This window comes from Dipodomys merriami, unplaced genomic scaffold (genome assembly GCF_024711535.1).
Source record: "Dipodomys merriami isolate MVZ:Mamm:240054 unplaced genomic scaffold, mDipMer1.0.p SCAF_45, whole genome shotgun sequence".
NCBI classification, from domain to species: domain Eukaryota; kingdom Metazoa; phylum Chordata; class Mammalia; order Rodentia; family Heteromyidae; genus Dipodomys; species Dipodomys merriami.
In genome coordinates, this window is record NW_027206013.1 from 10,993,286 (window position 1) to 11,017,943 (window position 24,658).

At 55.4% G+C, this 24,658-nt stretch overlaps 1 protein-coding gene across 1 annotated transcript in view; it reads right to left on the reverse strand.

Annotated features, from left to right (window-relative positions):
- Positions 1-497: 497 nt before the first annotated feature.
- The window catches only part of LOC138808444 (transient receptor potential cation channel subfamily V member 4), a 32,636-nt gene continuing 8,475 nt past the window's right edge, over positions 498-24,658 (reverse strand). Inside the window, exons 2-16 of the mRNA XM_069994688.1 lie at positions 21,072-21,481; positions 19,197-19,369; positions 14,289-14,441; positions 13,531-13,671; positions 12,227-12,525; positions 10,600-10,779; positions 9,241-9,399; positions 8,923-9,015; positions 8,604-8,677; positions 7,742-7,907; positions 7,440-7,506; positions 5,740-6,056; positions 3,382-3,509; positions 3,015-3,136; positions 498-1,829 (exon numbers count right to left, since the gene is read on the reverse strand). Of these exons, the coding sequence (XP_069850789.1) occupies positions 1,672-1,829; positions 3,015-3,136; positions 3,382-3,509; positions 5,740-6,056; positions 7,440-7,506; positions 7,742-7,907; positions 8,604-8,677; positions 8,923-9,015; positions 9,241-9,399; positions 10,600-10,779; positions 12,227-12,525; positions 13,531-13,671; positions 14,289-14,441; positions 19,197-19,369; positions 21,072-21,451 (2,610 nt within the window). The 5' untranslated portion in view covers positions 21,452-21,481 and the 3' untranslated portion in view covers positions 498-1,671. The remainder of the gene's footprint in view (positions 1,830-3,014; positions 3,137-3,381; positions 3,510-5,739; positions 6,057-7,439; positions 7,507-7,741; positions 7,908-8,603; positions 8,678-8,922; positions 9,016-9,240; positions 9,400-10,599; positions 10,780-12,226; positions 12,526-13,530; positions 13,672-14,288; positions 14,442-19,196; positions 19,370-21,071; positions 21,482-24,658) is intronic.

Below are 24,658 nucleotides of genomic sequence, written 5' to 3' on the forward strand. Positions count from 1 at the left end.
TCTCTCAGATCACATAACTTCATAGAAACATTACAGTCACCAACAGGTGCTACCAGCTCACATCTGTAAACCTAGCTACTCAGGAGGTAAAGGTGAGAACTGAGGATCGAGATTTGAAGCCAGCTCAAGTAGGAAAGTCCGTAAGACTCATCTCCAGTTAAGCATCAAAAAGCCGGAAGTAGAGATGTGGCTCAAATGGTAGATCACCAGCCTTGAGCAAGAAAGACAAAATGAGAGTCCTTGAGTTCGAGCCCCAGTACAGGCACAAAATAAACAAAAGCACAGGCAAAAATAAAAATAAACAACAGGGGCTGGGAAGGTGGCTCAGTGGTAGAGCGCTTGCCTTGCATGCCAGAGGCCCTGGGTTCGATTCCTCAGCACCACATAAGCAGAAAAAGCCAGAAGTGGTGCTGTGGCTCAAGTGGTAGAGCGCTAGCCTTGAGCTGAAGAGCTGAGGGACAGCGCCCAGGCCCAGAGTTCAGGCACCATCACTGGCAAAAAATTAAAATAAAATAAACAACAGTAAGGAAGGGAAGGGGAGTTAGGGGAGGGGAGTGGAGGAGGGAGGGAGGGTAGGAGGGAAGAAGGAAGGAAGGAAGAAAGGAAGGAAGGAAGGAAGGAAGGAAGGAAGGAAGGAAGGAAGGAAGCAGGGAAGGAGGGAAGGATACAGCCAGTGTCCCCTCTGCTTTGAAAAACTCAGGAAACACTTGATCTTCACAAAGTCAGGAGTTTAGCATTTCCTTAGGCAAGGCCAGAATCCAGCTCTTCTCTCATGCAGAGCTTTCTAGAATCTTCCACTTTCTTTTCTCCCTTTCCTATCCCCAGCCCAAGGACACCCAAGGCAAAGGCCTTCCGTCATCTCCAGATCCTTCCAGGAAAGGCCCAGGCGGCCACCTTGCCTCCTGAGCCAGCCTGGGAGAGCCCGCAATCCGGAGGACAAGTGTTTTCCCGGTGGCCAGGTGGGAAAAGACAGAAGAATGAGCCCTGCTCCGCCCTGGCATAAGCCCCTCCGGGGCGCAGCCGCGTCCTGGCTCAGCGGCGGGGCGGGCTCGGGCATGCTGTGAGTCCACTCGTGGACCCTTTTCTGAGGGCTGGATGAGGACCCACTCTGGTGCTCAAGTGGGAGGCGGAGGCCTGGCACCCCCCAAAAAGCCAGGCTGTCTGGAGCTCCCCCGCCCCACCAGCACCCCACCACCTCCTCCACCATCAGAGACGAGCATTTATTGAGCACCGACAATGCCAGACACTCTACAGGACGCATGGAAAGCCAGGGCCACCGGATGGCCGGGCTGCAGCAAAGCCCCCGCCTGGCCCTGCCCATCCATGCTGGCGAGGTGCAGGCTGGCGTGGGGGGCTCGGCTGGCGTGCACCCAACACCCGGGGGCCGAGGCCCCTGCGGGTTGCAGCAGCACAGCTTTCCTGAGAGCAATAAATAACGGAGACGCGGGGCGGGGCCGGCCCCCCCCCCCCCACGGCTTATGTGACTCCATGGGAGTGAAACAGCTAGCCGGGAGCTGGGGACCAGAGGGTCCTGGGGCCACCCCTGCACCTCCATCAGCCCTCACCTCTGGGGGGATCTAAGGGGGGTTCAGGGGCCACCCAGTAGGGGCCACGGAAATGCAGGGGACCAAAATGAGCAGATACACGGAGCAGATCAGGCTGCTACACCCTCTACAGCGGGGCGTCCTCGGTCCTCCATTTTGGGGGGTAACTCTGCTGGTGGCCATCACAGTTGGGGTTCCCCATGTTGTCGAGAGGTACCACAACCTCATCCGGGCTCGAGTTCTTGTTCAGCTCCACCACGCGGGGCACCACCGAGGACCAACGATCTGGACATGAGCGTGGAGATGTCAGGGTTGGAGGTGTGTGCATGCATTAAGCACCACTGCATACTGGTGTTCTACAGTCAGCAAGTAGGGGCAGTGCTATGTCTACTTTACAGAGCGAGAAATGGGATCAGAGAAGTCAGCGGCCCGCCCAGATGAGCACAGCAGAGCAGGGAGTAAGCAAGACTAAGACTAGATCAGCACGTCACAGCCATGTCTTCTCCATCAGGGTCTCTGCCACTCAAGGTTTTGTGGAAAAGCTGGGTGCTGGTGCCTCACATTTGTAATCCTAGCTACTTAGGAGGCTGAGATCTGAGGATTGCAGTTTGAAGGTAGCCCAGGCAGGAAAAATCTGTTAGCACTTTCTCTTCAATTAGCAAGAAGAAGAAAAAAGAAAAAAAAAATGCTGGTGGCTCATGCCTGTCATCCTAGCTACTCAGGAGGCTGAGATCTGAGGATCACTGTTGGAAGTCTGGGCAGGAAAGTCTGTGAGACTCATCTCCAGTGAACCACCAGAAAACCGGAGGTGGCGCTGTGGCTCAAATGGTAGAGCACTCCCTTGAGCTGAGGAGCTGAGGGACAATGCCCAGGCCCAGAGTTCAAGCCCCACGACCAAAACAAAACAAAACAAAAACCCTAAAAACCCAAAAACACACAAAAACTCCACAAAGCAGAGAATGGCTCCGTTCAAGCCCGGCATGAAAAAGTCAAGCGAGAAGGCGAGGCCCTGAGTTCAAGTCCCCAGAGCACAAAACAAAAGGTTTAGTGGAAAAACTGGAAGGATTTCTTCATGGTGGATCTAGTGGAAGGCCATCCGCTGCCCTGTGCCAGGCCCAGCCACAGCAGGCTGAGCCAGGTAGAGCCACGCTAAGCCACCACACCAAGCTGGGGTCCAAGCCTATAAGCCTGGCCACTCAGGCAGCTGAGATCTGAGAATCGAGGCTGAAGGCCAGCCCAGAGCGGACCAATCCACCAGCCTCCTCCAACTCACCAGCCCCAAAGCTGGAAGTGGAGGTGTGATTCGCGAGGTAGAGTGCCAGCCATGAGCGCAAAGCCATGCCAGGGTGCCCCACATTCGCCAGCAGCCGAGCACAGCCATCCCACTTTCCTGTTCTTCAGACAGGGACCCCGAAGCGCCGGGCAGAGGGCGGGGCGGCCCGGGGGGCGCGGCTCCCAGGCTCCACTCACCCCTCCGCAGGCGCCCCACGGTGTGCGAGAGGCCGTAGTACTGGTAGGTCTCGCTCTTGCCCGGGTCCTCATTGATGATGCCCAAGTTCTGGTTCCAGTGAGACCAGTTCACCTCATCCACCCTGGGGGGGCAAAGCAGCCGTGGGGCCCGGCGATCCCCACCCCCCAGGATGGGCTACAGGGGGCTGCTGGAAACCCGAGGCGGGGGTCGGTGTCCCCAGCTTCTTCCTCTCCCGGCAGGGCTTTGGGGAGCACGCGCCCCAGGAGGCCGGCCGACGCGGGGCCCCAGTGGCTCTGGAGGTTAAAGTGCCGTGGACATGGGGGACGCAGGGCCCCGGGCCCTGGGCTCTGCCCGCCCCAAGCTCACCTGAAGCACCACCTGCGATCCGGGGTGCCGTCCGAGCTCTTGCCCACGGTCACCATCTCCCCGGAGCGGAAGGCCTTCCGCAGGAACACGGGGAAGGAGCGCTCGATGTCCAGGATGGTGGTGGCCCACTGCGGGGAGGAGGGCAGCGCGTGAGCCCGGCCAGCGCCTCGGCCCGGGCGGACGCGGCCCAGGGCCAGGGCGGCAGAGAACGAGGCTTCATTAACGCGCCCGGCCGCCCAGGTGGGAAAGCAACTGAGCGAGGGGACGGAGGTGCAGAGGCCCGGGAACACCGGGAGGACGGGGCCGGGAACACGGGAGGGCGGGGCCGCGAACACGGGAGGGCGGGGCCGCGAACACCGGGAGGGCGGGGCCGGGAACACCAGGAGGGCGGGGCCGGGAACACTGGGAGGGCGGGAACACCGAGGGGCGGGGCCGGGAACACCAGGAGGACGGGGCCGGGAACACTGAGGGGCGGGGCCGGGAACACGGGAGGGCGGGGCCGGGAACACGGGAGGGCGGGGCCGGGAACACCGAGGGGCGGGGCCGGGAACACCGGGAGGGCGGGGCCGGGAACACCGAGAGGCGGGGCCGGGAACACCGAGGGGCGGGGCCGGGAACACGGGAGGGCGGGGCCTGGGACACCGGGGAGGGGCCGGGAACACCGGGAGGGCGGGGCCTGGAACACCGAGGGGCGGGGCCGGGAACACGGGGAGGGGCTGGGAACACCGGGAGGGCGGGGCCGGGAACACCGAGGGGCGGGGCCGGGAACACCGGGAGGGCGGGGCCTGGAACACCGAGGGGCGGGGCCGGGAACACCGAGGGGCGGGGCCGGGAACACTGAGGGGCGGGGCCGGGAACACGGGAGGGCGGGGCCGGGAACACCGAGGGGCGGGGCCGGGAACACGGGGAGGGGCTGGGAACACCGGGAGGGCGGGGCCTGGGGCAAACCAAGCAGGAGAACCCTGGGGGTGGGGGGGAGGCGTGGGCAGCCGCCTCTCATCCACCAGGGGCTGCCAGCAGGAGAATGGAACCCCACCCCCCACCCCAGGCCCCATGACACTCCCAACCAAAAGGCCAAAAATCTGGAGTTCTAGGAGTAATGTCTTCATTTTAAAATCCAGGCACTAGTGGCTCACATCTGTAATACCCTAGCTTCTTAGGAGGCTGAGAGCTGAGGATCACGGTTCAAAGCCAGCCCAGGCAGGAAAGTCCATGAGACTCTTACCTCCAATTAACCCCCAGAAAACCGGACATGGTGCTGTGGCTCAAAGTGACAGAGCACTAGTCTTGAGCAAAAGAGTTCAGGGGCAGCACCCAGGCCTCTGAGTTCAAGCCCCACTATCCACAAAAATAATTAATAATAATCCTGAATATTTTTAAAAGTGACCCTTTGGCTGGGCAGACCCAGTTCACAGGCTGCTAGTTTGCATCCTGTGACTAGTGCCCAGAGGGGAAACAGGCCCTAGGAAGTAGGCTGTGTGGGTAAAAGTTAAGAGCAGCCGGCATAGCTTCTTTCACGTTGAGTGTGACATAAAGACGAAATAAAAATTAACTGTGTTAAGTAGTTCTAAAAAAAAAAGTTCACGTGCCGGGAACAAGCCCCCAGTTCACACCAGTGGCATCTGGGCTTTGGGAAGGGATAATGCTATCACTAATGTGATAGCATTAGTGGCAGAGTGGCAGAGCACCTGCTTCACAAGCTTGGCCCAAGGCCCTCACCATGCTCCTGGACACCCCAGCCTCTGGAGGTGTCAGCCAAATAAACCTCTATTGTTTTTTGTTTTATTTTTACTGGGGCTTGAACTCAAAATCTGTGACTTGCTAGGCAGGTGCTCTACTGTTGGGCCACACTTCCAGGACTTTTTTTGCATTAGTTATTTTGGAGGTAGGGTCTTACTTTCTTGTTTTTGTTTTTGTCGGCCATGGGGCTTGAACTCAGGGTCTGGGCACCACCCCTGAGCTTCTTTTGCTCAAGGTTAGGGTTCTAGCCCTTTGAGCCTCTGCGCCACTTCTGGTTTTCTGGTGGTTAACTGGAGATAAGAGTCTCACAGACAAGATCCTCAGACCTCAGCTTCCTGAGTCGCTGGGATTTCCAAGCATGAGCCCCCCAGGCCTGACATCGCAGGCCTTTTGTTACAGCGATTCAAGCTGGACTAGGGTAACGAGCGTGTCCTGTGATGGCAGAGGTCACGCAGTCACAGTGGGCAGGGCCATCTGGGTCCTGTGAGCTCCTCAAATTCACCAGGAATCTCCAGGACATAGACAGCAGCTTTGGCTGCCCCCCATTGTAGGGATGGGGAAATGGAGGCAGAGTGGCTCAAAGGGTCATGAGGAGGAGGAATGGGTCCCAGGCCTCACCTGTAGCTTCCAGATGTGCTTGCTCTCCTTGGACACCTGGCCCACCGTCTCCCCCATGAGGGCGATGAGCATGTTGAGCAGAAGCACGAAGGTGAGGATGATGTAGGTGACGAGCAGGATGATGAAGACCACGGGGTACTTGGTGCTGCTCATCATCTCCAGGTCGCCCATGCCGATGGTCAGCTTGAAGAGGTCCAGGAGGAAGGCGCTGAAGGTCTCGCTGTCGCGGCATGATGGGTACGTGGGCACTGTGCAGTTGGTCTGGTCCTCGTTGCACACCTTCATGTTGGCACACGGGTTCAGCAGGGAGACCAGGGCTGCGGGGGAGGACCGGGGTGGCCTTTGCTGAGCATGCGGACACTGGCTGGGACACTGGGCGGCATCCTCTCACCAGACATGGGTCACCGACAGAAGATGGCCACCGCTCAGGGAGCAGAGCCGGGGCTTCGTCAGTCTCCATGGTCTCTCCCCCATGGCCTAAGCCACTGGAATCCCAGCATGCCCCAGTGTGGCATCATGTGGGTGCTAGTCTTCACCCATGGCCTTCAGTGCTTGCCAGCCTCTCCCACAGGAACCAGAGTCTACTTCCACCCCCTCAGTACGGGCTGGCTTTGGACTTCCCTTGGCCAGTACAGTGGGACAGCAGAGATTCTGTACCAGGTACTGGGTTTGAGTACTTCTGCCCATCTTTTAGGAATCCTTATGTCCACACAAGAGCAAGCTTGCTAGCTAGAGGCTGAGGGTCGGAATGGGAGACAGCCAGGTCTCCCAAGTGAGGCCAAGCTAGGTAGAGCAGGAACTGCTCAAGATTAGCCATACCACTGGGTGCTGGTGGCTCACGCCTGTAATCCTAGCTACTCAGGAGGCTGGGATCTGAGGATCATGGTTCAAAGCCAGCCCGGGCAGGAAAGTCCATGAGACTCTTATCTCCAGTTAACCACCAGAAAACCAACTGTGGCGCAGTGGCTCAAGTGGTAGAGTGCTAGCCTTGAGCTGAAGAGCTCAGGGACCGTGCCCAGGCCCAGAGTTCAAGCCCCATATGGACAAAAAAAAAAAAAAAAAATTAGCCATACTTGTCCCCAGTCAGCATGGCCACCAGCCTCACCCACGAGCAATCATAATAAATGGCTGTTTGAAGTCACTCATGTCCTGGTGGCTGCCTTTATATTAATGGCTAACATGGTAGTTATGTCATTTACCAGCTTTGGAACTTGGACCTCTCTATGCCTTAGTTTCCTCTGTGTGTGTGTGTGTGTGTGTGTGTGTGTGTGTGTGTGTGGTGAGTATATGTAAACTGGGACTTGAATTCATAGCCTGAGTGCTGTCCCTTAGCTCTTTTATTCAAAGTTAGTGCTCTACAACTTGAGCCACAGCTCTACTTGTAGCTTTTTGCTGGTTAATTGGAGATAAGAGTCTCATGGGCTTTCTTGCCTGGGCTGGCTTTGAACCATAATCCTCAGATCTCAGCCTCCTGAGTAGCTACAGATGTGAGGCATCGACTCCCCCCCCCCCCCCCCCCGGGCTCCATGCCCCGGCCTCAGGGTCCTTATATGTAAAAAGGGAAACAGATTTGGGATGGGAACTGACTGAGGCAGGGCGGGAGCACCCTGCCTGGTACACACATCTCAGGGCTTCCGCTGTCCTCAGCCCATGATGGCTACTGCTCGTGCCTTGTGCCGCTCTGGCCGCCCAGCACTCACCTGAGGCATAGCCAATCATGAAGAGCAAGTAGACAAGCAGAAAGCGGAACAGGTCCTTGAAGAGGATCTAAAGCCCCCAGTGGGGTTGTGGAGACAAAGAGGAGACCCGTGGTTGCTTGCTTTCCCCCTCCTCCACTTCAAACCTCGTTCCCAACCCCACCTGTCCCTCCCTGCACTCAGACCCTGCCAGCCTCCCCCCCCCCCCAGAGCCTGCCTCATCAGGTCTGCAGGCATGTAAGACCCACACAGGGTGACTGTGGCTGTCTGCAGGACACACGTTTCCACAAGGCCCTGCCCTGTACCTTCTGGATCATGATGCTATAGGTCCCCGTCAGCTTCAGCCCTCGGGTGAAGTAAAGGGCATTCATCCAGCCCAGGACCAGCGCAAAGACCATCACGGCCAGGTAGGCCTCAATCCCTGCCAGGTAGAGAGCCGCCGAGACTATCACCAGCACGGAGTAGATGAAGCTGCAGGGCAGCAGAGACCATCAAAGGGACAGAGGAGAGAGAAGGGACAATGTCAGCCTGGAAGGGGAGATGTGTCCCCACATCCTCCAGAATACTAGGTCATCCCAATTATTTTCTAGCCACCCCCAACCTCCCCCCGCAACAGAAACAAAGTAAATTAGCTGAGCTTCTCAGCATTCCCTTAAAATGCTCAAGTAATGAGGAATTAAAGTCACGTGTGTACTGGCCTGAAGTGATACTCTTTGGAATTGCTACAGAAAGCTTTGGTGGTGTTCAGTGCAGATTTTATTGCTAAGTGAATTTCATCACTCTCTACTGGTATAAGGAATGGAAAAGATGTAGCACACATGCTGCCACTCCCACATCCTGTGCCCTAGGCAGACATCATCAATCACAGCCAGCCTCAAACGTACTACACAAATAGTCTCAACATTTTCAACCCTGGCATGCCGGGCAGACATTAGTAATCACTCTCCAGCCTAAGAAGTTAAGATTACATCAGTGTTTATGGTAACTCCCCAGCAACCCAAGAATTAGCTTAGGCAGGAAACTTTACTTATTGCCTGACCTTGGCCTTGCACTGACTTTGGATCGGGGTTTCCCTGTTGGATGAATGCATCCCTCACAGAGTCACCTCTCCCCACATCTGAACAATCACCCTAACCCAGAAGCTGCTGCCCCAGGTCCTCTACTCACTAGAGCAGCTGGAAGGAGCCATCGATGAACAGAGAATTGACACCAGGGCATTTCTTCATGAACAAGTCTTTGATCTGGAAGAGGGGAGGAGGCCTGTGGCAGGGGTGGAGCCAGAGGGGAGGGAAGAGGTGGGAGGAGAGGGAGGGAGGAAGAGAAGAAGACAGGGTGGAAAGGAGGGAGGCAGAGTACAGGGCAGAGAAGAGACCATGAGACATCTGTTGCTGGGAAAGGGGGGAAGAGCAGAGCGGAGAACTCGGGGCTGGAGACGAAGGTGGAGGGGAGTGATCCAGGAGGAGGCAGAGGCCGGGTGGAGACTCACATTGGTGAAGAAGAATAGGACTCCGGTGAAGAGCGTGAGGATCTCACCCGCCATCCGCAGGTAGTCCGCCGTGGTGTGGTAAGGATAGGGAGGCTGGGGAGCAGGCACACCAAGTCCTCACCTGCTCTTCCAACTTCTGCCCCAGATCCAGATGTCGCCCAACGGCCTAAACCTCTGGATCCTGTGCAGCCAGCTCCTCCCTTGGCTCCCTCCTGGGCCTCCTTCTAGCTCACCTCCTCCATTCCCTCCAGCAGGGGACTCCAGCCCTGGCCCAGCCTAGTGCCCATCCCAGCTCCCCACTGGCTCCTGCACACTCACAGTGCCCTCTAGCGGCTGGTAGTAGGCAGTGAGGGTAAAGATGACCATGGCGCACAGGTAGGAGACCACATTGATGTAGAAGGAGACCGCCCCGAACTTGCGCCACTTGTCCCGCAACAGTTCATTGATGGGCTCCACGGCCAGCATCTCGTGGCGGTTCTGTGAGGAGCAGGGTGAAGACATCTTTCGGATGTCCAATATGCCTTCCTGCCCGCTGTTCTCTGGGCTCTTCCTTCCCAACCTGTTTTCTGGATACACCTGAGAGTTTGCAGGGAACTGATCATGTATTCCGAATCAGCCCCAAACTTCTGGGCTCAGTATTTGCGGTTCTACCCAGATCTGCATCAGTTTACCCTTCCACCCTATACTAGCATCATAGAACCAGAGCCAGAAAAGCCCTCCAAGAATATCCATGTTCCCAAATGGTCCTCAAAATCCAACCTGTAAGTTGTACTGGGCTGCTGGCAGTAAAAATCACCTGTGCAACTTGCTAAAAGTATACATTCCTGGTCTCAAAATGAGAAATGATTGGCTCGTCGCAGTTCTCCATGTCTGGGCCCAGAGCAGACATCAATAATTGAGCTCTGCACAATAGCGCTGTGTATAGTTCCCTGGATAGACAAAAGTAACCAATCCGCTTGCACCAAGGGAGGCTGAACCTGTAAGCTCCAGTCTAAATCAAGTCGGATGAGGGAAATGGGATTCTACAGAAGAAGCCAGGCTCACAGACAGAGCCAAGAAGCAGTGGAGCAGGGCTGGAGGGGAGCCACTCACAGCTGCTCCTCAATTCTGCATTTTCTGCCCCATCTCTGTGACATCCTGTCCGATGGTTTGGTAGGTTCAAGTGGCGATGCTATTGTGGACTATTCCTCATAGTCAGAGGCAGGAACCACATCAGAGAGTGTCACACTTATGACCAATATTCAATGACACAGAACAATGCTCATAAAATACTACACGAAAAAAGAAGAGCTTCCAGAAGGTCACATTATGGCTACTAATAATAGCTGACACCTAGTGTTTACTCATGCCAGGCCATTTTTAAATAACTCATTTGGTCCTGACAATTCTAGAGGATTACCCTTCTCCCTGGGTTACAACTAAGAGGCTGACAGACGCTCTGAGAGGCTGAGCTGTTCATCCTGAGTCACACAGTTGTGACTAAGCCAGGATCCCAACCGATCTCTCCTTACCTGTCTTCCCACCAGTCTTGCTCATTTTCCTAAGTGCTGGACACAGTGCTGGGTGCTTAGTTGGCACCTTCTGTTATACCCACAGAGCCTCACTTTGGGGGGAGGGCAGATCCCAGAGGCCACATCCCTGCTTGCTGCCACCCCCTTCCCTCCACCTGGCGCCTACCTCGATCTTGCTGTTGTACACCAGGATCTCCAGCACAGAGGCCTCCTCCCCGCACGTGTCCAGGGAGGAGAGGTCGTAGAGTGAGGAGTACACAGGCCCGTATGCCCAGTCCTTGAACTTGCGAGACAGGTGCCGTGTGTCCTCGTCCGTCACCTCCCGCCGTATGATGTGTTGGAAGATCTGCCAAGGGAATGGCCACCCCTCAGCCCCTCTCAGGGGAGGAGGGGGGCGGGGTGGGGAGGGGGACCAGCAGGGCTCAGCAGGTGTCAGCCACTCAGAGACCAGAATGAGGGAGGGGAGGCCATGGTGCTCTTCACTGGATCAGAGAACAAAGACTCCATCTTAGCAGAATGGTTGTGACCATGAGGATCCTCTGACCACTCTACTATCCCAGGCTCCCACAAAGGGAAACTGAGGCCCAGAGATAGTGGGATGTGCAGCATAAACCAACATCAGAATGTAACCACAGGTTTCATGTACTGTCTAAAGACCCTGGTATAAATGTGATTTTTAAATGGTGGTTGTATTTTTCTTTTTTTTTTTTCTTTTTTAGGTCGGTCATGGGGCTTGAACTGCGGCCTGGGCGCTGTCCCTGAGCTCTTCAGCTCTACCACTTGAGGCACAGCACCACTTCTAGTTTTCAGGTGGTTAATTGGAGATACAAGTCTCGTGGACTTGCTTTCCTGGGCTGGCTTCAAACCAAAACTTTCAGATCTCAACCTCCTGAGTAGCGAGGATTACAAAAGTGAGCCACCAGCACTTGGCTGATTGCTCTATTTTTCAGTAGTCATGTCCCTACCATTTACTACCCATCCATCCCATGCTCTTTATTTAGAGATTTATAATGATCACCTCCCCAAACTGTCACAGCAACAACATACCAGAGGGCATTTTTAACCCCCTACTTTATAGGCAAGGAAACTGAGGCTGAGTTGGGTAGGGACAGGCAAAGCCAGGCCTGGACCAGACATTCCTTTTAGTGTGTGTGTGTGTGTGTGTGTGTGTGTGTGTGTGTGTGTGTGTGTTGGTCCCGGAGCTTGAACTCAGGGCCTGGGTGCTGTCCCTGAGCTTTTTCACTCAAGGCTGGGGCTCCAGCTCCACTTCCAGCTTGTTGCTGGTTACTGGAGATAAGAATCTCACAGGCTTTTCTATCTGTTCAGGCTCTGAACCACAGTCATCAGATCCCATCTTCTGAGTAGCTAGGATTACAGGTGTGAGTCAGCAGCACCTGGCTTGAAGGTGCTTGCAGCTCGTCTCTCAGTCAGGGTGATGGTGCCTGTGTCCAATCTTGCACACTTTGGGTCACCACAAGTGTGTGGAGGATGCTACAGGCAAGTCCTTGTCTCCTTGTGCATGGGACAGCCCACCGTGTCACTAAGGCTGAGCTTGGGAAATCTCGAGGCCCAGAAAGGGGAGGATGGGATGTGGGGCCGGGGTAGGGGCTGGGACCCTGGGACTCTGCTTTTGATTAGTGTCTGATCACTGGTGGAGGGGAGGGGAGGGGGGGCTGGGTTCTGGGTGGAGCACCTTGGCACGGCCAGGCGCCTGTGGCTGGAGCCTGTCCTAACGGAGGCCGGCGCTGGCCCCGTGGGTGTGTGCACGCGGGCGGGCACGGGGAGACACTCACCCCGATCTTGCCGGTCTTGGCGGCCATCATGAGGGGCGACAGGCCGTCGTTGTTGAGGACGGCCTCCAGGTTGCTGTCGGGGAAGAGGCGCGCGCACTTGAGCAGCAGCAGGTCGTACATCTTGGTGACGAACTTGGTGTTCTCGCGCGTGTTGTCGGCGATGGCCACCAGCGCGTGCAGCACGGTGTTGCCGCGGGAGTCCTGCCGCCGCATGTCGGCCTTCTTGTGCGGGTTCTCCGTCAGGTAGTTGACGATGTGCGGCTGGTTGGTGCAGGCGGCCAGCGACAGGGGCAGCTCCCCTGGGGTGGGGAGGACGCGGGGCGGTCAGTGGGGGGACTGTCCCCGCCACCTGACCGCAGTCCCCGCCGCCGCCGCTGAGGCGGCGGAAGCAGCTTCTTGAGGGCTGGCTTTTGGGTGGGCTTCCTGGGGGCGTGGTCGCGGTGGGTGTGGCTTATTTGGGGGCGTGGTCTGCCGGGGGGCGTGCTGTACAAGGTGATCTTGGTGGGTGCGGTTAATTTGGGCGTGGCCATCTGTGGGCGTGGTTTGTTTGGGGATTGGTCCATTGAACCTGGCTTCTTGGGGCGTGGTTTGAGGGCGTGGCTTTGGGGGGTCATGACCGTGGTGGGTGTGGCTTGCTGCGGGCGTGGTCTATATGGGTGTGGCTCGCTTGGGGCTTGGCCATTGGACCTGCCTTCTTGGGGCGTGGTTTGAGGGCGTGGCTTCGGGGGTCATGGCTGTGGTGGGTGTGGCTTCTTGTGGGCGTGGTCTCCGTGGGTGTGGCTTGCTTGGGGTTTGGCCATTGGACTTGGCTTCTTGGGGCGTGGCCCTGGGTGTTGGAGGCCTTGTGGGCCTGAGTACATATGGCGTGGAATTGCCTGTGGGACGTGGGTTTTAGTCCCACAGAACGCGTGCAGTAAGCAGGGTGACACTCAGAAAATGTCACTGGTCCAGTTATGACAAATAGCAGTGATGGGCTTGGTGCCGGCACAGGGGTGTGTGACTGCACACAGCCCTCCGGGGCCTCCCAATCCCGGCCACGCAGCTGGGGAAGCTGAGGCTCGGGGAAGTGACCTATCAGGACTGGGAAGTAGCAGGGCGAGGATCTTGAACTCAAGGCCTGACTCCAAGTTGGCTTTAGAGCTTCCCCCTCCGAGGCTCTGCTCAGTGAACAGGGCCGCCGCGCCCCAGGGTGGGTCTGGGTCTAGGGCATTCAAAGAATCTCCAGGATCGCCAACTTGAAGCTGTACCTCGCGGCTCCCATCCCTAAGTTGTCCCTGGGGGGTGCCCAGCAGGCCCCTCCTCACCGAAGTAGAAGTAGCCGCCCTCGTCCTTGGGCTGGAAGAAGCGCCCGCGGGCCTGCGCGTGCACGTCCGCTCCCTGAGCCACGAGCAGCTCCACGTAGTGCTTGCACCGGCGCTCGATGGCGATGTGCAGGGCGGTCTGGCCTGGGGAGGGGAGAAAGACGGGCATGCAGGGCCACCGCAGGGCAGGAACCCAACGGGGCCCGCTTCGGGTACAGAGCAGGCAGTGGGAGCCACAGGGTAGACTCAGCAACACTGGAAGGCAGCAACCAGGGGTTTAGACGTTCCCCAGGATTCGAAATTTAGGTCTGCCACATCGTAAAGTAGAACGTCAAGTACAAGGGAGAATGAATGTGGGGACCCCTAACGGTGTGAGCTTTGCAGATGCACAGGTTCCTCTAATCCATCCATCCATCCATCCATCCATCCATCCATCCATCCATCTACCATACATCCATCATTTGTCTTCATACCCATCCATCCATCCTTCCATTTGTTCTTCCATCCATTCTTCCATCATCTGTCTACCATCCATCCTTCCATCCATCCATCCTTCCATCCATCCATCCATCCATCCATCATTTGTTCTACCATCCATTCTTCCATCATCTGTCTACCATCCATCCTTCCATCCATCCATCATCTATCCATCCATCCACCAGCCAGCCAGACAGCCACCCACCTATCCTTCATCCATAGTCATCCATCCTCCCATCAGCCATCCTCACACCCATCCGCCCTTCCCTTGGCCGGCTGTGCACCTCGGTAGTAGATATCTCGGAAGGGTGAGTTGATGAACTCTCTCATGTTGCCGGTGCGCTCAGCGATGTCCAGCAGCACAGGGATGGTGTCATTGCGGCCATTGCTCAAGTTCAGCAGGGCCTTGGGCAGGCAGGTCTTCCCCGTGGATGGTTCTGGAAAAGGTGGATAGGAAGAAGCAGGCTTTTACCCTAGTGTTGAACTGCTGGGTAGCGTGGGCACAGAGCAGTAGGCAGGAAACAGAACTGGGGTCCTTGCCAGGCTGCCCGGCTTGTCTCTGAGGTCCCCTGCCGATCTCATGGGGATGCAGAGACTCCATCTGCGTCTCCTGCTGCTTCTGGGGTCAAATAAACACATGGACAGGGCTGGGAAGGTGGCTCAGTGGTAGAGCGCTTGCCTTGCATGCATGAGGCCCTGGGTTCGATACTTCAGCACCACATAAGCAGAAGAAGCCGGAAGTGGTGCTGTGGCTCAAGTGGTAGAGCGCTAGCCTTGAGCTGAAGAGCTGAGGGACAGCGCCCAGGCCCAGAGTTCAGGCCCCACGATCAGCAACAAAAAAAAAAAAAAAAGAAAAGAAAAATTGAGAAACTACTATAGCGTTTCACTCAGGCTGGCCTCAACATTTCAAGTGCTGGGATTAAAGGCATGGCTACCCCAGAGCACATCTTTGGGGAAATTTTTCAAAGGGCTCTGGAATCAAATCAATGATAAAGCAGCCTTAAGCAAAGTCAACCAGGTAGACGGACTATAGCTCGGTGGCAGAATGCCTGCCTGGCTTCCTTGAGGCCCTAGGGTTTGAGGTGGGGGTGGGGGAGCAGTAAGTCATTACTTCCTTATAGCAGGACTTCTCCAAGCCTTTATTCCGCTAATGGGAACTGCAGGCTCTCCAGATACACAGGAGGCTTTTCCCAGGAAATGTTTACATGAGTGCCCGCAAGTCCCCAGAGGCTAGAGCACTCGGACAAGAGGATGTGGAGTCACCTTAGAAAGGGCAGAGCCAGGGGCTGGGAAGGTGGCTCAGTGGTAGAGCGCTTGCCTTGCATGCTCAAGGCCCTGGGTTCGATTCCTCAGCACCACATAAGCAAAAAGAAAAAAGCCGGAAGTGGCACTGTGGCTCAAGTGGTAGAGCGCTAGCCTTGAGCTGAAGAGCTGAGGGACAGCGCCCAGGCCCAGAGTTCAGGCCCCACAACGGACCCAAAAAAAAGAAAGAAAGAAAGAAAAGAAAGGGCAGGGGCAGGTCTGGGGGCCAGATCAATGCAGCAATCATTCCATCGATGCTCAACCCCCTCACGGAGTCAGACTCAAATACTAATGGGTCCTTTACGCCACTCATTAGTGCTTGCCAATGGCCCTTTGCCATGTTCTTTCTCTTGTAATTATTTCTAGGGAAACTGGAGTTGATTTTTACTTCAAAAGAGTGAGTCAATGTGAGAATGAGAGGAAACTGTCCTGTGAGCTCTTGCTGGGAACGCAGGAATGGCCCCAAGTGTGTATGGGGGGAAACAGCTCATCTTGGGGTTCAAGTTCTGACAGCCACACACCCCGTTCTCGGCTTGGTTTCCCCTCTAGTTCAATGAAGACAAATGTACCCTTACGCAAGGAAGTCAATGGAGGAATCAATGTTGATTAGCCTGACACTAGGCAGATAGGAGCCCTAAATAAATATTCCTGGAGCAGCTAACTCTCCTGCCATCTCCCCGGATGCCAGGAACCAGCAGGGAGGGCTGGAAAGCTTGGTGGGGACCTGGCCTCCAGTCCCAGCCCCCCAGGAGTGGAGTTTCTTAGACAGCCTCATTCCTCATCTGCTTCCTGCAGTACCCTGGCGCCCAGCCCCAGGGCAACACTCGCTAACAGTTTCTTGGATGATTAATGAAGTTCAATTCCCCAGGTATGTAAGGTGGGGGTGGGGGGCGCTGCCTTGTATGCTGGCCAGGGCCTCTGGGGACTCTGAAGACCCCAGACACAGAAGCTGTGGCCTCAAGTCAGTGTGGGTCCATTTGATCAATGTTTTCTGTTATCAGACAAATCCTGGCTCTCCACCCCCCCCATCTTCCCCTCCCAAGTCCACTTCCAGTTATACATGTGTCCTTGTGGGAGGAGGGAGTTCACACCCAGACCCCAAACCTTGGAGCCATCCTTATCTTCCTTTCTTCCCCCAAGCTGACCTCCAGCATGCCCTGCTATGTTTCCATCTCTGCTGCCATCACCCTGGTGTAAAATGCCCACAACACCTCCTTGGTTTCCCCCCTAGCCTTTCTGTCCTTCCTCCATACACTTTCTACACAGCAGCTACAGTAGTCACCTAAGAGGTACAATTCTCATCATAGAGAGCCACGGGTCCTTTGTACGTGTCATGCTATGGCCCTCTCCTTCATCCGAAACACTCCTCACTCCTCTTTTTACCCAGCTAATGGGACTCAGATTCAACTCCAATGTGGGGTGCCTCATCCTAGAATTTTCCTGACTAGAGGAGCTTAACTCCTCTAACAGTTTCTTGTGGATGCTCCTCCGGTTTGTAACCAGTTCATTTCTGTAGTTTAAATTTTTCTGCAGTTGAAAATATTTCTGTAGTTGCAAACATCTCCAAGTGGGACCGGACGCCTGGGTCCTGGAAAAGCATCTTCCCAGAGACGAAGTGCGACATGCAGTTCTGGCGATGACCACCAGGTGGCAAAGTAGCCTGGTCACAGGACCTGGTGAGGGATGGTGAATGGCCCATAGCCAAACAGGAGGTTGTGAAGCAACAGAAGGGGGATACTGGGGGGGGGGGGGCAGGCCTCATTTGACTCTAGACAGGAAAACAGGCAGGGGCGGGTCCAGGTTCTGTGGAGCCTGAGGCCTGGACAATTAAGGGGCCCTGTTTGCACAAATAAACACATAATTATGAACACAAGTCAGTCCTGGGGGCCCTGGTGGGAAAGGGACCCTCAGCTTAGTTAGAATCACAGGCCCTGCACACAGAGGGCTCCCTCCAGGCCTATCCAGGTCCCCACTCTGCTCACACACAGACACACACCTGTCTGGGGCTCCCCAACTGGGCTGAGCCTCCACTCAGCCCTGAACTCAGGGGAAGAAAAACCCAGAAAGCCCCACTGGGTGCTGCTCCACCCTTCAGAGGCTGTGAACCATGTGCAGTGCACAGTCCGTCCTGCCTCAGTTTCCCCATTGACCCGAGGAAGAACCGGGTGTACTGGTGGGGAGCGGGGGGGGGGGAGTGGTAAATTTGCTCAGGGCATGACTGTAACCACCAATGAAGTACTGAGGTCAGGAAAGCCCCCCACCCCAAGTTCCCACAGCTCCCAGTCTGCATCCCCCCAATGAAGCAGACGTGGCTGGCCCAGCACCACAAATTAATATGGTTTTGGTTTTGAGTTTGGGTTTTGCTGGAGCTTGAACTAGGGGCTTCACGCTCTTGCTTGGCTTTTTCACTCAAGGCTGGCAATCTCCTGCTTGAGCCACACTGCCACCTGCAGCCTTTTGCTGGCTAATTAAAGACTTTTCTACCCATGCTGGCTTCAACTCATGATCCCCAGCTCTCAGCCTCCTGTGTAGTTAGGATTGCAGGTGTGTGCCCAGCTTAATTTTTTTTAATATAAATAAGTAATTCTCTACTGATAAACTCAAAGATATTACACTGTCATTTTCCTGTTAAGAATCAGATTCATTGGCAACAATTTAATAAAGATTTATATTTTAAAAATAAAATTAGAAAAAGAAATTACCTATTTTTTTTTTTGCCAGTCCTGGGGCTTGAACTTAGGGCCTGGGCACTGTCCCTGAGCTGCTTTTGCTCAAGGCTAGCACTCTACCATTTGAGCCACAGCACCACTTCTGGCTTTTCCTGTTTACGTGGTACTGAGAAATCAAATGTAAGCACTCTACCACTAAGCTACCTTCCCAGCCCTAAAATAATATTTTAAAACCAGAATCATGCTGGCAGCATGGTTCAAGTGATAGACCACCTGCCTAGCAAGCACAAGGCCCTGAGTTCAAACCCCAGTATTGCCAAAAGAAAACAAAAACCAACAAAGTTTATGTGAAATAAACTACAGATGATCTGATTAGGCCATTAGTTTAAAGAACCTGAAGTCTCAAAAAAGGGTATCTCATGACCCTACCAAGACCACCTCAGCTGGCCTTCAGGGGCTACTTTATTTTTCTTTTTTGCAGGTGCTGGGTTTGAACTTAAGGCCCTGTGCTTGCTTGGCTTCCTTGTTCTCTAAACTGGCACTCCAATGCTTGAGCCACGCCCCCAGCGTGTTCTGTGGTGACTGACAGGTGAGGCGCAGACAGCGGAGGGAGCTCTGTGCTGGGAACGTGTGTGTGTGTGTGTGTGTGTGTGTGTGTGTGTGTGTGTGTGTGTGTGTGTGTGTCACAGGCTGGACTAGAAGCTGAACTCCCCAGGATAAAGTGGGTGCTGGGGTGGTGGCAGTGGAACTCCAGGCTGGGGGGGGATGCCAGGAGCGGAGCCGTGGGCGGGGGGGAGGGGAAGGGTGAGGGGAGGCAGACCCCTGCCCACCCTTCACCTCCCCTCCCCCCAGGAAGCTGCCCTGTGCTTGACACTCTAGAATGATCTCTCCCCAGGCCAGGACTGGGCTTTTACTATTCTTGTCCAGTTTACAAAACTCATTCCTTCAGTGCAGAAGTGGGTCTTGAACCCACATGAGCAGAAGGACTTGCATAGGCAAGGGCATGCTGAATGAACAAAGGCATGCAGGGGGAGGTGGGGAAACAGAGTGGTTAAGTAGCATGGCAAAGGACACACAGGACCAGACTCCTTGTCCAGTGCTCTTCTTCAATCTACTGACCCAAAAGGCAATGCTGAGGGGAAGGGGATCCCCTCCCCCCCGCAATGCCAGGCTTCCCCCAGCCCTCGCAGGCCCCCCGGCTAGGCCCTCCTGGTGGCTCACCCCGGAACTCCTCGTCCGTCAGGCGCTTCTTGTGGGTCAGCAAGAAGGGGAGCAGCCCGTCCAGGTCAGCAATGGAGCCCCGGGACACGATGTCAAAGAGGATGGGCCGGTTGAAGACCTTGAGGATGGGGGGTGGCTGCGGAGCTGGAGCTTTGGGGCTCTGGGGCTGCTTCCTGGAGGGGGAAAGGGGTGAGGCACATTCCCCATGGACCCTCTTGTCCACGGCCTTAGTGCCTGGAGGGAGGTGGGCAACGAAGGCTCTAGCAAGGGATGGGGACAGGGAAACAGGTGGAGAACCCAGGCCATCTGACCAATAGCACACCTACTGTGTGTGGGCTGGAAACAAAGAAACACACAGCTCGCCTATCCAGCCCCCACCCAGCCATCCACTCACCCATGCCTACACACACACACACACACACACACACACACACACACACACACACATCCACCCAAACACCCTTCCAACTCCCTATCAACCCATCCATCTATACACTCACCTTGCCATCTATCCACCCTCTATCCATCACCCATCTACCCATTCACTCCACCCACTCATCCACTCTTCCATCCACCTATCCACCCACCCAGCCAGCCACTCACCTGTCCATCCACCCACGTCTCCATCTTCCAATCCACTTGCCCACCTCTCCACTCACCCCCCGCCCGCCATCCACTGATGATCAGTCTACCCACTCCTCCATCCACCCGTCTACAGGACAGGGCACAGTTCGGAGAAGGTGGTAGGAGGACGGTGGGCCATGCCACACATGGTCACACCCTGAGCTCTGCTCTCCTCCTTCCTGGAAGTGAAGGGTTAATTTCAAATGGTCTGGATGCCCACAAAGGCCAGAGGCTGCTCAGGGGATAGGAGATGCTTGGGGAGGTGGTCACAGTTGGGGGTCTGACCAGCTTGGATGGATGGATGGATGGATGGATGGATGGACGGATAAGTGAGTGACTAAGTAGATGAACTAATGGCTAGCCAGCCTCTAGGTGAAAGAATTGGGAAAAAAGAAAGGGGAAAAGAGATGGAGGGAGGGAAACAGAAAGAAAGGAGGAAGAATGGAAGGCAGGCATCCAAGCATTAAAAGTGTACAATTAGAATTGATTCTAATTAATTAGAATTTTAGAATTAGAATCAATTCTTTAAAAAATATTAGAATTAATGTTTTCTAAATAGGTGGAGGAGTAGCAAAGAGGAAACTGGAGGATGAAGAGACGTTTGGAAATGAAAATGGCAGATGGATGGAAAGCTGATTGAATGATGGGCTGGGCATGTGTCTCAGTGGTAGAGTGTTTGCCTAGCATGCATGAAGCCCTGGGTTCGATTCCTCGGTACCACATACACAGAAAAAGGCAGAAGTGGCACTATGGCTCAAATGGTAGTGCTAGCTTTGAGCAAAAGAAGCTCAGGGACAATGCCCAGGCCCTGAGTTCAAGCCCCAAGACTGGCAAAAAAAAAAAAAAAAGTTGGTTGAATGGCTGGACAGATAAATGAGAGGCGGATAGATGTACAGGTGTGTCCCTGAATGCGTGAATGAAGGAGAGATTGGGCAAGTGGAAAGGCGTGTGCCATTCAGATGCACATCTTGGCAGATGCACATCTCGGGTGTGTAGCCGGGGTGGATAGGTAGAAGTACATGGATGGATGGACATGAGCAGGGTAAGTGAATGGACGAAGGGAGGCTGGGTGGGTGGACGGATGGATGGATGGGTACATAGATGGTGAAGGGCATGCCAACCCGGTAGGTAAAGGAAGACTCACTGGTAAACAGTTGCGGGTGTGTGGTGGCGGGAAGGATGGGTGATGGGCGGGTTAGTGGGGGGTGGAGGATGGACGGATGGACAGTGGAGGGACTCGGCAGTACTCACTCCAGAACCTTCCTCCTCCAGCGCTTGTTGTCGCTGGGGTGGTGGCGGTAGGTGCCGTAGTCGAAGAGTGAGTCCATGGGCGCCTTCTTGGGCCCGGGCACCGAGGCCTCGTACAGGGTGGACTCCAGCAGGTCGATGGGGTTGGGCACCCCCTTGCGGAAGGCGCCCTGGAACTTCATCCGCAGATTGGTCCGTGCATCCCCGGGCCCGGCGGGGCGGGCGGCAGTGTCGGCCGGGGACGGGGAGGGGGAGCCCTCGTCACCCTCAAACAGATTGGCCAGCGAGGACAGGGGGAAGGCCTCCCCACCAGGGGCTCCGCTCTCGTCCCCCAGGGCCTCGGCCACCTCCCCGGGGGCCCCACGCGGGCCTTCGTCTGACATGCTGGCCTCAGATCCGCTGTGCTGCTCAGCCTGCAGGGGGAGAGGGGACGGGGGGGGGGTCAGGGGGAACACGTGGCCACGGGTGGGGGCTCCAGGAAGCCCCCCTCCCACGTGGGCAAACAGCACTGCCGCCAGCCGCTTCAAAGCCACCGTTGTAATGACAGGGGCCGAGGCCACCGCGCCCAGCTGTGGTCGGCCTGGCCAGCGCCCAGCGCGCACCACAGGGGCCGCTTTCAGGAAGCTGGGGGAAGGGGCAGCCTGGGGCCCAGCGACCCCCTCCACTCAGCCCCGGGCCCAAACTGGAGACCCCATGAGCCAGCTTCCCAGCGCTGTGGCTGGGAAGCCACACACAGGGGTAGGTGTGAGGGTGAGCTAGTGGAGACGCTGGGCAGGGCCCACCCCGTGCAGCTGGGCACAAGCCAGAAGACCCAGAACACACTCCTACACAGGCCCGTGAGCCCCACTGCCTCCTCCAGCACCAGGATCGAGACCCCACTGTACAGAATCAGAACCAAAGCCACCAGGCCTCCCTTTGGGGAAGGGGGGGGGGGAGATAATGGTAGGAAACAGAGGGTCAGAGTGCCCGCTGGGGCTGGACACACACAGGGAGGAAGAACTGGACCAAGAGCTTTTCAAGCCTTGGGTTCTGATCCCAGCTCTGCTGTTTACATGCAGCGTGGCCTCAGTTTCCCGCTCTGTCAAATGGGAACCATTGTGGTAGCTTCACAGGGTTTATAGGCAAGTCGCAAAGAGGTTGGATACACACAGGCTCCTCTCTGGGCTTGGGGTTTTCACTTGTAAAATGCTCAGCACCCCTCCTCAGCTGCCTGCGGACCACTCTGCACAGCACCCCATAGGACCCTGGAGACCTTAGGTCTTGTCCTGCAACCAGGACTCGGCCCTTGTGGCTGCTATGTGACTTTGGTCTTTGCTCTCCAGGAATGAGGGAGTGGGTGGATGTAGAGGCTAGGAGGGATGTCCAAACGGACCCAGGCATTGGAGGACAGATGGTCCCCCAGACACTGCCTGCCTGATGGCCTTCATGGTAAGGATTCTAATGACTACACTAAAGTTCTTTTTCTTTTTGTTTCTTTTGGTGCCAGTCCTGGGGTTCGAACTCTGGACCTGGGCATTGTCCTTGAGCTTTTTCATTCTACCACTTGAGCCACATCTTTTTCTGCTTAACTGGAGATAAGGGTCTCATAGACTTTCCTGCCTGAGCTGGCTTGGAACTGTGATCCTCAGATCTCAGCCTCCTGAGTTGCTGGGACTTATAGGTGTGAGCCACCAGTGTCCAGCTTCAGGAATAATTCTTTTTAAAAAATCTTTTACTGTCCCCCACAGTATGACCCCTGCTTTCACTGTATTTGATGTCAGTATAATTTGTGGAGGGGAAGGGGAAAAACAAATCGTTTAAATAGGGATACAGGTGGACCCACTGCAACAATGAGATGTACAAGTCGTTATGTCGAAAACGAACTTCACAACTTTGGTGCGGGGGGGGGGGGAGGTGAGGGGCAGGGAGGATTGGGTGGGGGGGGCCGGGGGAGGATGGGAAGGGATGGGAAAGGGAAACAAAGGAGGAGGCTACAATGCTTGATAAGAAATGTACTCATTACCTTGCCCATGTAATTGTAACGCCTCTGTACAGTATTTTCACAATTAAAAAAAAGAAACATCAAAAAATGTTTTATTGTTATTATAAAGGTGCTGTGCAGAGGGGTCGCTGTTACATGAGGGAGAGACTACATTTCTTTTTGGACAATGCAGGAATCACTCTTAGATCAATCACCACAGTAACTGAGCCGGGCCAGGCTCTGGGTGCCACACACCCACCAGGCCACAAGTATGGCTATTGCCACGTAAGAGGATGCTCTCCAGGCCTCTAGTTCACCCAGACCAGGGCTGGGACAGCCCTGCACCACCAAGACCAAGGTGGAGAAACTGCCCTGGAGGAGACCGCCTTAAGCTGAGTTGCCCAAGGGTCACACAGTGGATCAGCGACCAAACTGCTGTGGCTGCCAGGGGCCACAGGCCTCCTGGGCACTGCCTGGGTGCCAAGCCCTTGCTCCTATTTCACAGCTGAGAACACTGAGGCTAGCCAAGGCCCACCAGGGAGCAAAGGACCCAGACAAAGCCGAACCTGGGCTCCATCCAGCCCAGCCACCCGGTTCACTGCACACATGTGCACACGCATGCGCACACACGCACAGCCGCATGGTTCTCTGGGCTTCCTTGCAAATGCTGCCCAGCTCTCTGTGGTGTGGGGAGGGAGGGTTCCCTCCTTGTTCCCATTTGCCCTGCAGGCTGCTATTACGAATTCCGAACTGCTGCCAACTCGGGAGGGAGGGGCTAGCCAAGGAGGAAGGCCGGGTACGGGGCAATGTGCATCTCCTTTGCACTGGGAGCAGGCGTACATGCACACATGCGTGTGTCCAGGGGAAACAAGTGTGAACAGCACACACATACCCATCTTATTCACACAAAGCAGCGGTTTTCAAGTGGGATTTTTGGTTTGTTTGTTTTAAAAATCAGCCAGGCGCCAGTGGCTCACGCCTATAATCCTAGCTACTCAGGGGGCTGAGATCTGAGGATGGCGGTTCAAAGCCAGCTGGGGCAGGAAAGCCTGTGAAACTCTTATCTCTAATAAAACACCAGAAAACTGGAAGTGGTGCTGTGGCTCAAGTGGTAGAGCGCTAGCCTTGAGCTGAAGAGCTGAGGGATAGTGCCCAGGCCCAGAGTTCAAACCCCATGACTGACCAAAAAAAAAAAAAAAATCACACCAGCCGGGTGCTGGTGGCTCACGACTGTAATCCTAGCTACTCAGGACAGTGAGATCTGAGGATTGTGGTTCGGGGCCAGCTTGGGCAGGAAAGTCTATGAGACTCCTTATATCCAATTAACACCTAAAAACAAAAAGCTGGAAATGGAGTTGTGGCTCAAGTGGTAGAGCACTAGCCTTGAGCCTCAACCTCAGACGCACATGCCCAGGCCCCGAGTTCCAGCCCCAGACTGACCTTCCCCCCCCCAAAAAAAAATCACACCAATGCAGGGCATGATGGGACATGCTATAATCCTAGCACTTGGAAGGCTGAAGCAGGAGGAGGAGGATTTTAAGGCTAGCCCGGGCTACAGAATGAGAGTCTCAAAAAGAAAGAAAAAAAAAATCTATGCACCATATTGGAGTCCACAAAGATGGGAGCTGTG